The sequence below is a fragment of the Hippoglossus stenolepis genome, chromosome 16, assembly GCF_022539355.2.
Source record: "Hippoglossus stenolepis isolate QCI-W04-F060 chromosome 16, HSTE1.2, whole genome shotgun sequence".
In the NCBI taxonomy this organism is placed as follows: Eukaryota; Metazoa; Chordata; class Actinopteri; order Pleuronectiformes; family Pleuronectidae; genus Hippoglossus; species Hippoglossus stenolepis.
Window position 1 is genome coordinate 4,359,165 of NC_061498.1, and position 15,206 is coordinate 4,374,370.

At 44.8% G+C, this 15,206-nt stretch overlaps 1 protein-coding gene across 1 annotated transcript in view; it reads right to left on the reverse strand.

Moving 5' to 3' along the window:
* The window catches only part of llgl1 (LLGL scribble cell polarity complex component 1), a 30,466-nt gene extending 15,625 nt beyond the window's left edge, over positions 1 to 14,841 (reverse strand). Inside the window, exons 1-5 of the mRNA XM_035181774.2 lie at positions 14,490 to 14,841; positions 11,716 to 11,813; positions 1,337 to 1,418; positions 1,084 to 1,244; positions 735 to 881 (exon numbers count right to left, since the gene is read on the reverse strand). Coding sequence (XP_035037665.2) covers positions 735 to 881; positions 1,084 to 1,244; positions 1,337 to 1,418; positions 11,716 to 11,813; positions 14,490 to 14,570 — 569 coding nt within the window. The 5' untranslated portion in view covers positions 14,571 to 14,841. The remainder of the gene's footprint in view (positions 1 to 734; positions 882 to 1,083; positions 1,245 to 1,336; positions 1,419 to 11,715; positions 11,814 to 14,489) is intronic.
* Positions 14,842 to 15,206: the final 365 nt, after the last annotated feature.

The following is a 15,206-nucleotide window of genomic DNA, read 5'->3' on the forward strand; positions in this document are numbered from 1 at the left end:
ACTTCAGAAGAAAAACCGAACCAAAGCTTTCTGAGCTCGACTGATATTCACTGCAAACTGTGGCCATTTCATTACACTGCACTTGTCCTGCAAACTTCTTGTCCAAATAAAAACATCTGTTGTAACTTTGTCCCAAAACCAAGTGACTGCATCTCAATTCTGTGCTACTTCTAACAATGAGTGCACCAGTGCAACCAAATACATCCTTTTCTGCATCCGGTTCTTTGCTCCTCCTTCACACCACATCCACAAAACATGCTCATAGTCAGTTCGACTTGACAACAAGCACCGGCATCATCATTCATCGGTTTTACAGGATGGGACGTCTCAAACGCCTTTTCCTGTCCCCTGAAAACCCGAAGACCTCGTTGTTCTCATGGTCTCTGAACCACATGACCCTGACCTGCCTGCGCTGCTGCGAGGGTCAACAAGGAGATTTGTCTCTGCATGCACGTGTGTGTGTCTGACCTGCTCAGCTGGAGCAGACTGGAGGAAACTAGAGTGTTTGAAGAGAAGACATGTGACGGGGATGGAGAAGAGAGAAGTGATAGTTAAGAAAGAAAGCCAGAGATCCAGCGAGGATGACTGCATTAACGTCTGGGCTAAACAGTGTTAACATCAATTAAACAAACGTATCCACCTGCAGTGTGTCATCCCACTATTATCAGACTTAACCATTTTTATCTGTCTACTGATACTTGCTGTCTGTAAAGTCACTGATGCGACAGTCTCACCTCTGCGTGACCTGATCCTGGAGCAGCGTCTGGTCGTCCCTCAGTGACAGGCGGGGCAACTGCAGGAAGTACACGCCCCCTCCCTCCGTTCCAATGCAGAGCAGGTCACATGACCTCAGCAGCAGGAGTACGGTCACCCGAGTGGCACTGCGAAGGTGATGAAGAGGAGGAGGAGGAAGAGTGAAGCTGCAGGTAGATCTGAATTCACTCTTTACACAAGTTAATGACAAACAGATATTCGTGAGACTCTCCAATGAGCAGCCAGGTTGGAAGAGGGGGTGGAACTGACCATTTGAATTGAAATATTCCTTGTAGAAAGGTAAAAAAGAATATAAATTATTTCACATACCTGCAGCTCTCGATGCCAGGTCTTCCAGGGAGGCTGTAGCTGTCCACTTCTTGGAGAGAGGCCACACCCTCTTTCTTAACTCCTCCCACCTCTCTGGGGGGCCCGGCCACGAGCTCCCACAGGTGGATGGTGTTGTCATCCAGCAGCGACAGCAGCCGCCCCTACAACCAAACAAGGCAAACATCACACATCTGTTTGACCCCCCCATTTCATTTTTTACTAATGTTGCACAAACTGCTGAGGTGGAGCTCACCTGTCCAGGCAGGAAGTGGATCTGTGTGACTGCAGTGGTGTCTTGGTGTAGTCCTGTGAACTCAACACCAGGGGCCCCGTAACTGTGAGGATCCCGTCAAGGAAATACACAGCATGGAAAAACTTTACACTGTTCAACGACAAGACGGGTGCGGAGAAGTTCTCCACCAAACCACCACATCCTATTCTTTTACATTAATTTAGAAGGTGTAACCGCTTTAATGCAGACAATATTCTGCTGCAGAAAGCATGATGTTTTTGTTGACACTGACACAGACGTTGGCTCTTATCACCAAAAGCTCCCAAATCTCATCATCTTTCCACGTAGACGTCTCGGGAGCCTCTTTTTAATCCTGAGATCTTGGTATTCTTCCAGTTTCGAGCCTCTCGCATATTAAAAGCACCATCATATTTAAACTCAGATATTTTCCCTTCTCACATAAAGCCCCTCAGACTCGAGCGCAAGTTCATTTCACGCATTAGACATCACATACTAGGTGATTTTCTGACTGTGTGGAAGGTCACGGGCTTCAAACAGAAAGCACAAGCACATACCTACGTCTCCTCCAGACAGACTCACACTGTGTAATACAATTATTACACAGTGTTGACACGCACACTGGTGACAGCTCAGCACCGTCTACGTTTCACCGCATGACACGGAGAGAGAGAGAGAGAGAGACACACACACACACACACACACACACACACACACACACACACACACACACACACACACACACACACACACACACACACACACACACACACACACACACACACACACACACACACACACACACTTTCCTAGAGTAGAATTAAAATGTGAACACAGTTACAACTGGTCATTCTGAGCCGTAAACCTGAACGAACATGCTGGTTAGGTGTAATAGCAGGACACTGAAACAAGGCTCGTTGCAATTACCAGCACCGGATGACGCAGATGATCAAAAACCAGCGTGATTGTGTATAATCAACAGTAATCTTCACACAGCACTTCCTCCGCAAGCCCAGTAAATGAAGCCGAGCTGATAAAATAAAGACTACCGTGACGCCATGAAGACAATTAGGCTGAATTTGGATAAACTGCGAATTAGCGCACACACCCGCTAGCAGCCAGCTTACATAAGCCTGCAGGAATGTGGGTTAAAATACAGAAAAATAGGGAAATCTAAAAGGTTCTCATGTTTGTGTACGACTGTTTACGGAGCTGCTTCAACATTGTCTTCATTATTCTCAGTTTTATCTGAGAAAAATATATAATTTAACCATACAAATATCCCCCTCTTTTCATGTTTTTACTCTCATTAGCATTGATGGGTCTTTTTCTTTCCTATTCCCAGCATGCCCGGGGAAAACCTTCTGCATTTTTACAATTTTCCCACCCTCTCTTTTTCCCACCACTCTGTAGGACATCCAGGAAATCTAAATAAAAGTCAGAGATATTCCTTCAGCACCATTCTCCATGTTGATTTTAACCCTTTTCCCCCTAAACTTAAATCCCTCCCTGTCCTGATCCCCTGGAGGCCCAGCTGAGTGTTATACCAGCATTCTTTCAGTGTTGTCACTTCCTGCCGCTGGGTTTTATTTGCCGCAATAATACATGCCTCAGACAGCTGGAGGTGGGCGAGAGCATCGACTCATGGGTCATGAACCACAAGTCCAGATAATGGCAGCAGAGGCAAAAAGAAAAACAAAAGATATGAGCGAGACGAATCAAATAAACCACCGTTAGAGAACAAAGTTAAATATTCTACTGCCTGACGGGAACAGATTGACATTTAGGGAAAATGTGCTTCATTTGTTTTCTTACAGAGATAAATGAGAAGATTGATAAAACTCTCACGTCTTCCATGGAAGCGCAGTAGATTCAGTACAAAGCAGATTAGCAGCGAGAGATTGTCCAGGTCAGACGCGTTCGTAACAACAGGAAACGTCTGAAACATTTAAACGACGGGTGGTGCCTGGGTCGAGCAGCAGGGGGTAGAACATGACTTATACATTATGTATTGTGTTACATTGTGTCTTCTATATGTATGACACCTCTTTTTCATCCTGACATTTCTATTCTCTGTTTTACTTTTGCATCTATTGCACTTTAGAAACGTCATCACCACACCCACTCGGTCACAGTGAATTTTCCAGACCATTTCCTCCTGCTGCTCGGACATTTTCTGGATATTTAACAACGGGGCTGGCAGGAAAAGTTCCAGAAAATGTGCAGAGCAATGGACTCGGACATTTGTGTCCGTCACATGCAGCCCCTCTGGAAAATGTCTTAAAAATATCCTGTCATCCGTACTCCAACAATGATTCCCTCTTTCAAAGTGACGTGGTACTTTCCCTCCTGCCATCAGAATCAACTGGGCCTGATCAGTGTTTTTGTACATGCTACAGAACATGACGAGTTTAACTGTTGAACCGTCTTAAGTGAAAAGAGAAAATCACAGCCGAGTGAAAAAGATCTGAGGGACTGAGAACAGATGGGCAGCGGTGGTTTGTAGCAGTGTCCCAGCCATGTAATAATGGCCGCAGCAGTTCCTCCTAATTTAAGCTGGCTGTGCAAAGAAAGCTGTCAGCATGTAGGGAAAAAATAAAACCACTAATGACTATTTAAGACTGTCAGAGCCTTGACACTTGGCTGGTCTGCAGCACCTTTGACAGGAACCAGGCCACCACGTCTCCCATTACAGTCCACAGACCCCAAATACATATGTCTGACAGTCAGTGGAGCTGTAACGCACAGCAGAGGTTTGTATTGTAAATTAAAGGGAAGACAAATTAAATGTGTGAGACGAGGAAGTGAAAGAGTAAGAAAAACTTCACGAGTTCAAATGTGGCACGTGGTTCACATATGACAAACACTTTCTGGTTGTGGGGATGTCAGAGGACAGCTGGTGGAGGGATTCCCGGTGATGATGTCATCAACTCCTAACTAGGGACGACATGCATGTGTATGTGTGCGTGTGCATGTGCGTGGGTCCACTGAATTAAGCTCCCTGCCCCACTCGATCTGTCCACTGCTCATCATACTGGTCCTCAATAGTAGTGGGCAGATAACATATGCGTCACCCTTCCCATCTCACGCTGCAAATACTCCAACATTCATGTCATGATCTAATTTAATTTGGTCATTAATCAAACTATTGAACAAACTAAGAGTCTGAATTTAAATTGACAGAAGTCAACTTCATTCCACCATAATCCAACAATTGGTTGTTGAGATATTTCCGTCTGGAACGAAGTAGAGAATCAACCAACTGACATCGTCTCAGTGGCCCTGCTCTGTTTTAACTGGGCTTTAGCCGGTTCCCTTCTTTAGTTATTCTGATTACACTTCTGACAAACATCAAGGGCTGATGAATCTCCTTCAAAATACATAAAACTATGTTTAAATTCAAGACCTCTGGAGTCAAGTATATATTATGTATAAAAAGAAATGTCAGATGAAAGAAGCCTCACGAGGATCAGGCTTATTCAACAGTTCAAAGACACAGACACACGTCCGTAACACCAGAGGCTACAGGAAGTCAAGAGAGTCTCCTTAATCAAATGCTCAAATTGAAGATGAACTTATTTAAAAGTATAAAGCAACAAGCCCATACTCAACCTTTCACTTACTTGAGAAAAAGAATAACTCTACGTGATAAGAGACTTGAATCTCTGAGCAACCTGCTGAATGTCACACTGGTTCAAAGGAAACCATTCATCAACCTGCATGTTCTGATTGTATGACAAAGATTTGTCTCATCGCTCACCAGAGATCCCTGAAATGCAAACAATGAAGGCCTACAGTAACTCATAATCACACACACACACACACACACACACACACACACACACACACACACACACACACACACACACACACACACACACACACACACACACACACACACACACACACACACACACACACACACACACACACACACACACACACACACAGCAATTGCCCGGTGATGCAGAGAGAGAGCGTTAGCAAGGATAAAGCGATTTCACGGTCTGAATACAGACAAACAGAAGGCATTGTCCTCCATGCGGACACACAGACAACAGCTAGCACACCCTCTAACACACACACAGGGATTTGTGTGTGTGTTAGTGTGTGTGAAGACAAGAATTGACAGGAAGGAAGGATAGATCGCTAAACCCAAGGATGAATGTACAAGTTCCACAAAGAAAGACAATAAGACATTTTAGCCCAGAGAAAAGGTTAAAATAATAGTTTATAAAAGTAGTTTTAGAGTTTGCAGTCTTATCATCTGAGGGATCTTCTGCAATCATTTTCTCCAACTCTCTTTCCTCCCCAACACACACACACACACACACACACAGACGAATAGTTACAAGCTCTTCACATGTCTGGCAAAAGGCAGTCTACAACAGGACAAGCCAAACAACTCCACCCACCCACTAGAGAAACAATCCGGTCTCATTTGCATCCTCTCCCTCAGCTAGTACCTCTCCACCTCCCACACTCCTCTTTCTGTCCCACTCACTCAATGCATGTTCACCCCCCCCGACACGGCAGCAGTCAAACTACAAGTACATGACTGTCAGGTCAGCAACGAAGCACACTACAAACTTCAACTAAACAATTACTACTGTATTACCTTCCCTGAACGTTAATGAATTCAGTTGTGAAGCCGTATATTATAATAAAGGGCCATGGATCTTATTTGAAAACAACTGACCTAAGGGTTTTTTTAAATGGAGCAATATCAACACCATCATTACTCTATATTTCTCCTTCACTTCCTCTTCTTTTCTTCACTCTCACGCTCTCTCACTCTTTCAACACTTCAGGCCTCAATCATTCAACTCTGAACCACCAGTTTAGAAGAATGTTTTCTTTTGGGTTCTCCTCAACTCTCATTTAACAAACTCTCCGCTCCGTCCAACTCGCAGAGACCCCCCACCCTTAATCTCAGCAGACAGACGGACAGACCTCTCCAACTTGTTGCCAACTGGGCGGGTGAGTGTGCGTCAGTCGGGGGGGCCTGAAGAGGAGGACGGCATGGACCAAAGAGAGGGAAAGAGGAGGGTGTGTGTGTGTGAGATGGAGAGGACAGAATGAGGAGGAAGCTGATTTAAAGATCCTGCCAGTCTTCAGGAATATCAATGAGGATCAGGCTACAACCAGAGGACAGAGGGACAGAGTGACTGAAGGACGAATGGAAAACAAAAAAAACCCACAAAGCTAGACGGGGACAGTTGAGGAGCAAAACAAAAACAACAAATGACAGGAGGAGTGAGGAAAAGAGAGAGTAGAGGACTAAAAATAGTGTAGCATGCAGTGTTGGATGAATTACTTTATATATGGCAAATAAGTGGAGGCAGTGTGTGGGTGAGAGGAGGAATAAAAAAGAAGAGGTGAAGAGTGGGAGGAATGCCACAGGCTGCGTTGCAATGATTTGCTCGTAACCTTGCTATTAAATGCTGCCTTAGTCGACACGTAGAAAAAAAACCATTACATAAAGTAATATTTATAGGAGACAACAGATAAGCCTGTAATACAAACCACAGTCTGTATATGAAAAACATTAATGTGACAGATGAAAAGCTGGAAATGTTTGTGGGAATGACAGGAAAAGCTGCAGTTCAATTTTAAAAGGGGAAATGACTGAGTGGTACCAACGAGCACATGGGGAATTCACTGTTTTCACCACAAACTATAATAATGGTGTTGACTTCGAGCATCGGTAAACAATTCCAGATTCCTTCACGATAAGCTACAGCAGCTGACACGGTCAACTCAGTTCACAGGTCACCGAACTATGTAAAATGTCTGTGGTCTCGCCTTGCAGGAGAGCATGAATCACACCGGGGCAGTGAAAACTTCTCTTGAACTTCAGGCGAGCGCAAAAATCAGACGACAACCCGATGACATCAGAAAACACGGCTCGACCACAGTAATGACAAAACAGGTCGACCGCGGCTGAAATCTGAAGAGACGCAAACAAGGAGAAGACAAAGTTTTTGGAGTGACAGGAAAATCACAGAGAGTGTGTGTGTGTTTGTGTGTGTTTGTGTGTGTGTGTGTGTGTGTGTGCAACAGGATGTTACACAGACAGAGGGAGAACTGACAGCTGGAGCACACCCACAAATACACAGATCAAAGCTCTGCAGTGTGTGTGTGTGTGTGTGTGTGTGTGTGTGTGTGTGTGTGTGTGTGTGTGTGTGTGTGTGTGTGTGTGTAAATATTAGCTTGGCTGTTGGCTCACCGATACTGAAGATTCATGGTCACAAAGTTTCAGTGTGACTCAGCACATACTGGATGAAATCAAAGCCCATAGTTTCACATTAGTTTAGTTTACATCAAGTGTGTGTGTGTGTGTGTGGTCCAGACATTACTCATGTTGTGGGGACTTAAAGCTGCTAATTCAGTCACATTTGTGGGGACAAAAACCTTAAATTTTAATGACATATATAAGTTAAAGTTAGGTTTAGGGTTAAGCAAGTAGTAACTATGGTTCAGATGTTTGTGCTCAGCAGTATTATTTTTTGCCCTTTTTACAGATCGCTGACTCGTTTCTATCAAGAAACTCTGTGTGCTGAGCTGCAGACTTTTAAAACCCTCCAGTCTTCAAGCACTTCTCATCCCAGGCAACTGCACTGGTCGTCTTGGAAACCAATTCAAAAGCTCCCTTTATTAAGACTAGACTCAGCAACAAAGCTCTTACTCACCCAATCTCTCTCACACACACACACAGAGAGTTAACCCAGGGCAATGCAACATGCATTCCCTGACAGGAGACAGACTCTTTAAGATCGCCCCACCACCCCCACATCATCTCTGTCGACACACACACACAAACACACAATAAAAGTCCACACCACATCGTCCCCTTCCCTCTGCTGAGCCCCAGTCTGTGGTTGAAGCAGAAAAGTCTCAGGGCGTAATATGACTCTGCTTTTATAAACACACAGAGAGAGAGAGAGAGAGAGAGAAAGAGAGAGAAAGAGAAAAGGAAAGAACAAGTGAGAAACTCGAGCGACAGGCTGAAACAGAGCACATGTGGGAAAAAAAATAATAAATCTGCGCTGAAATCAGAAGTTCATACATAAACTCTCAGAACATTTTGCAAAATTCCACTTTCTCCTTTGTAACTGAGTCACTACAACTCTACATCTACCCAGCCAGACTTTGTACTCCACTCAACACACACACTGTGCACCACTGCTCGGGCATCAGTGTGCGAGACTAGAACCACACATCTGGCAGTGAGGGCTGGAAGGCTGTGTGTGTGTGTGAGTATGTGTTTCGCTGTACACAGGTATGCTGGGAAGCTCGTCTAGGTCAAACCGAAGTCAGTCAGTCTGTGAGATTATCAGGGAATGTGGAGACACACACACGCACAAATATTTGGTCAAAATGAAGGCTATAAACCTCAGAACAAAAATTGTGATGAAATCTGTGACTGTCAGTCATCTACTGAAGCCCTGACAGCAGAGGTGAAACCATCAGGTGATGAATGAATCGATCAAGCAAAATAAACTGTGGTTCCCTCTTCTCGAATGTGAGGACTTGCTGCTGAAAAATGGCCACCACGTTACCATAGAGGTCAGGTGACATAAAAGGTCTTAAGAAATAAACAAATCCAACTTTCACAATTGAGAATCAAACAACCACGAAACCATAAAATATTTGGCTTTAGAAAATATCTCATGATTAAATCAACAGTCTAATGAATTAATTGAGAAATTGTTGTAGCTCTAGTTTCACCTCAATGATATTAGACGTCTTGCAAAGGTAAAGAAATACTATATTGGGACATTTTTCAATAAAAGAAACTGTAAAAATAAACTATAACATAATATGTATGGTGGAGACCAACTGCTCTAATGCACCTAACGTGTGAGACAGGATCCTGTGATCGTTCAGTCACATTCCTGCAAAATGACATGTTGTTTGAAAACTTTCCAGGTTTTCCCTGTGGGTATAAAGCACATGCTGACTTTCCAGAAATTCCACCAGCAGCTGGGACTTTGTTATAGAAAAAAAAAAGTAGGATGTTGCAGTATCAGTCATTTTGTTGATATACCCATGTTAGTCATGCTATGTTGCCCCCTCGTCTGTCTCTTTCACACTCCCCTGTCTTTACTGCCTCTGTTTATTGCCATCTCTCCCCTCCTCCATTTCTCCCTCCATCCATTCATCTCTCTCTCTCTCTCTCTGAGGTGCAAGCGCCTGGTACCACCAGTCTCTCTCTCTTTCCCTCTCTCGGAAAGCTGCATCTCAGACAGTTGATTCACCAGTGTGATGCATCTGCGCGCGCACACACACAAAAAAAAACAAACACACACAGCCAGAAGCACTGAACTAAAAAGTTATTACTAGTTACTATTTTGACAGATATTGCGATGATCGTAGTCGGAATAATAAATTTAGCTTTTCATTTTGACAGTAATAATAATGTGATATTTTCTGGCGTCTCTACCAAACAAGCATGTCCACTTGTGTCTGGAGGATATCACTGCTCCTGTGATGTGGATTTTACACTTAACCATGTTGCATTTTCAGGCTCCCTTCCCACTGATTCATGTCCACAAACTGGTTAAACAACCACAGTTTGTACGAACATACATTAGAATCCAAACCCTGGTATGTCTGTGTTGATCAATCCCTCCGCCTTCTCTCCACTACACCTCACAGACAAAACATGCGAGACAAACTTAAAACATGCGAGACAGACTTAAAACATGTGAGGCAAAAATGCGAAACCAACATGGCAAAAAAAACACTGCATGCTTTAAAGTGTACACACACGCTTTGACATTTTCTAAGGATGACAGTGGTCTGAGCTGAGGCTCACCTGCTCCATCAGTAAACAGGGGGTAACCCAACACTGAGCAAACCACAACACGTCAACATGCTGATGTTAGGCTGCTGCTCTAATTACAGAACCATCGTTATAATCATGGCCCCGTTCAGACGTGGCGTTAACACCCGTCTCAGGTGATCTGATCACAAGGGGACGGCAGGTGGGAATGGACCCGAGACGCATTGGAGATCCGATCACTCAGACGTGGTTTAAGACACATAGGGATACATTCCTTTATCTGTGTAAACGCGTCCTGGGCAACACGAAGCTCAGCTGACGTCGACTGGTCAGCTACAGTTTCATAACGAACAGAAATGATTGAGTTTCCCATGCATCGTTTTATTTGCGGCCACTGCCGCTATATCAACATTTAATGTTTGACTGACATGCAGAGTCAAATTACAGCTTTGTCCTCGTGCACACCATGAGCCAAACCACTACTCATACCCAGAACAGCTTTACTCAGTGTTCCAACTCATCCTGTTTTGCTAAAACGGTCAGAGCCTTGCATCGTCACCACCAGGGTTGAGGGTTAGATTCCAACTGACCACAAACTAGAAAAATGCATATATGGTATGTCTGAGGCTCCAAAGTTTGAGGGTCTTGGTGAAATTTTCATAGTTCTGGCCAAGAGGTCGATCAACTATGACATTATACTCGTCCTGTGAAGTGAAGTTATGGTAACAACATTGCAGCTGAGTACTGAAGGGGCAGCAACAACAGCAGCAGTCAGATGATCACTTAAGTTGTAAACAAACCCTTATTTTGACCATAACATCTAAACCACCAGAAATTGAGTGTACTTAAAATATCCCCTGCACAGAGAAACACTGTGCTAACACTACTCCAGTAACTACTGTAGGTCACACAGCAAAATATGAAAGTATTTTAAAAAGACAGTTTGGGTAGTTGTTCCAAGTTTAGCTCCAATTTCTCTTGAAACTTATAAAGAGTCTGATCATTCATACATATTTCTGTACTAAAATGTGTTCTAGAAATGGCCCCATATTCCTAGATATCAGACATTTAGTTAAATAAATAAATAAAAACAAAATAACAGATATTGGAATCCTAACCTATAATAACAGGCACGATTCTGGAATATTGTCAGTTTAGTAGTGAATGACAGATCCGTCCTCTTCAGTGGTGCAGACAGAGCCAGTTCCCAGAGACACACACACACAGCACACACTCCACTGAACTGATGTTATAGTAACAGCTCTGCCGCAGATACAGCCTATCACTTTTTTCCTCATCCTTACAAAAATAGCTTTGAGCAAGAAAACCAAAACAGCGCTGTAAGAAAATAGGAAATGCAGCACCCACCTTACAGCTCACTGAGACTGAAATAGAACAGGAGCGTGGAACCTTTATGTAGACGTGGTGTTATTTGAATCACAATGACAGCTGCGGTTTCTCATCCTTAAACATGCACAGGGGACAAAATCTTACGAGAAATCACAAGAGGATGACAGATGCATGAAACACTGACAAAACCAAGAGCAGGAGCTGCACTGCGGAGCTGATGGAGGGACAATGTCAAAAAGGATACACTTTGATGGCTCCTGACTTTGTTCCAATGGCCATAAGTTGCAGCTTGGGGTCAAAGGCCAAAGCACTGGGCTGATGGGGAAAGCCATGCTCCACAGTCTGTTGGAGACAGACAGGCAGAGAGAAAGAGTGGGAAAGACAAACAGATGAAAGAGACATTAACAGCAGTTACAAGACGACTCGTTTTAAAGTCAATCTCCTCTGTCTGTGTGCTGCTGCAGACTGTGAGGTCAGTGAGGCGTCTGAAAGGGAGGACGCCCTTAATAAAAGTTCCTAAAAAGCTCTAATGGCAGCAGCATTGTTTTATTATCTTAAATGAGATTCACATAAATTCAGAGTTTTCCCCTCTGCCAGAAGACGAGACAGATCGGAAAAGCAATTCGCTCTCCAGAGGAAAAACACATGCAGAGAGATGCCTGAACCTTTGTTTAGGGGGTCGAGTGGACTTTAGAGTTTTGTGGCCAAGGACCACTGAGCGTTTTCTGCGACAAACAAATCTGGGAATGAGCTTGGCACTGAGATATGATGTAAAACATTAACCTCAGTTTCTCCGCAGTACCAGGGTACTTACAAACACACACAACCATCAAAGCAGCACTCCTGGTGAGAGACCACCTCTGATTGTTGTGGCAGCTGGTGCCAAGTATGTGTGTGTGTACGTGTGTTGTCACAGTGCAGAAAATTGTTCATGGACATGCGGTTTCGCTCTTTTTCTTTGTGCAGAAATGCAGAAAATGTGCTGGAATGAAGTCTCTTTGGGTTTTGGGAGTGTTGGTCTGACAATAAACACAATATGGACTTTTTTGTTTTTACTTTGGGCTTTGGGAAACTATAGTTCTTCCAAATTCTGACATTTTATAAACAAAAAGACCAATTGATAACAAAACATCATCTTAAGTTTTATAAAGACTTATTAGTCCAAACACGACAAAGAAGGTTCTTCATTCATGACAGATACATCTTGTGTTTACACTGAGAACATGAGTGTTGCCTTCTGTGCAAAACAAATAGTGGCTTTCAACATCAAAAGGTTTGACGGCGCCGCTCTCTGGAACACGCCGCTCTACTCTGTGAGTGACACCGTGTGCAGACTGACAGCGACCTCATCTAACCTGGGTTCAAGGCCACCGCGATGCTCACCTCGACACAGGGTGATGCTGCAGCTCCTCCAAGACACTACACTATGCAGCTGATACAAAACAATTACAGATACGTTCCTGAGACAAATGGCTGCTGCATCCCACTTCCAGGACTCTTCCTGAGAAGTGGATCTGAACTTTGTGGAGGCCAAGAGCTCCTAAACAAGACGTCAACACAGGCCCAAGGGGAAGGGTGTGTGTGTAAATGTTAACACAGGAAGCTGAGGTTTACTGTACATGAACTGGTTAATATTCATATTGATGTGATGGCAGAGTTGAGTTGTATGAAACCTGACACTCTGGGTTTCAACCACAGATCCTCAAACAACTGAAACAATGTGGAGGTCTGAGGAAAAATACCTCTGTGAGCTTTAACAGTGCTGTGGTAGCTCCTAGGGCTGGATATGAAATCACATCAGTCAATATTGATATTTAACACAATGTCACGTTATTGATTCTTTTAAAGCAACACTAGGTCGTTTTTATACCTTCAAATAACACCTGCAGAATCATTTCGATGCTACACAAACTTATAATGGGGGGAATGGCATGACTGTCATTGCCACGGCGCTCCCTGGACACCTGAGACTACGTAACTCTGGCAACCAGGGCCGGGGCTAGCAGCTAGTTTAAAGAGACAACTAGCTCGGCGTTTACAGTGTGGACATCCTGGCAGAGCAACTGGAGAAACCACAGAGGACATTATCGGAGGAAATGAAGAAGATGACAAGGGAAATTGAACAAATAAGAAACCGAACAAGAGTGACTATTGGCGAGAGCTAAAAGAGGCCAAAGGGTGCAGGACAGATGTTGACATGGCCATGTTGTTATTGGACAAAGAAAGTGTCTTGTCCTCTTCTGCTTGCTTGACGTCGGGCTGTGTCGTTGTCCATTCGCTAGTTTATCATCAGAGACCGATTATGATAGAGGTTAAGTTGGCAAGTTAACCAAACAAGCCTCTTGACATCAGTCGACATGATTCTTTGGCTTCGGAGGTTGCCGGTTTCTTCTCCGTCTGCTTGTCAACAAATGCACGCGCGTACAGCTGTGTGCATGGGGAGCACTTAGCTATCCCACCTGTAGGGGGAGCTCAAGAGAGGAGCACGGTGACGCTTTAAGTTTAAAGATGTTTTGCTCTGGAGTGAAGGTTTTAAACTGTTCTTCATGAGCAGAGGATACTTGGCTACCGGCACCTTGATAATTATTGATTGTTGATGGGTGCACTGCCTCAGCACTGACAGCCATTTTGATCAATATCCACAAGTCGCACGTGAAGCATCCCACTGACACGAGCAGCTGCTGGTGATTGACCACAGACACGTCTCCACGGTTCACTGTGGACGTGGGCCTCGTTTTTGGTGGAAGCTGATTAACAGGCCAATTAGCAACTCTCACACACACACACACACACACAGACACACACAGAGTAACAAAGCCCCCTGCACGTCCCACTCCGGCACTGAAGCTACTTTGTGTTTGCACAGAAACAAACGCTGCTGCTGCTGCTGCTTAACTTCAGTCCTGCTCCTGTTTTCAGAGGAAATGCTGTGTTTAGTTTGTGAGGAAGAAGAGGAGGAGAAGAGGAGGAGAAGATAAAGAGGAGGAAACACTCTCTCCTCCTGTCCCGTTACTTTACCTTGTTGAAGGCGAACAGCTCCTGTTTAATCTTCTCCCTCTGCGGGTCGGTTCCCTGCCGGCGGAACCGAAACTTCATCATCTTGGCGCCGGGCAGGGAGGGCTCGTTGGGCGGGTAGAGGAGGAGGGGGGGGGGGAACCGGGGAGGAAAATCACGGAGCTGACGAGCCGGGGGTCCGCGGCGGCAGGAGCGGGCGATGCTAAGTGCTAGCTAACCGAGTGGCCCCATGCAGGCTGTGCGCGGGGCTGCGTCGCTGCAGCGGGCTGCGGTTCTCTCCTCCCTCCCTTCTCTCGCTCTCTCGCTCCTGGAGCCTCTTCGGTCGCGGTGGGTTTGACCGCAGCCCCCGCCCTCCGTTCCTGTTCCCGGTTCAACACCGCACCGAACCCCGTCACCGTCGGCCAATCGGAGACAAGAGAGACGCGAGGACACGCCCACTCCGCCCCGCGCCCCGGAGGAGGAGGGTGCTCGGTTTGTGGCACGGGACGCGCAGCGTACACGACACCTAGTGGAGGAGTCTATGGGAGGCGATAACCGGGCGGTGCGGTGATTAAAATGAAGCCGCCCGGCGGTGAAGAGCCACTGAGCGTTAATAAAGTGAAACCTGTTGAGCGCAAAATCTGTAAATGTGCGTTTTTATATTCGAATATAAAGAAGAAGGTTTCGTGTTAATTTGGAAAAATGTGTTAATATTGTTCCTATGATTAATATTATTATTAT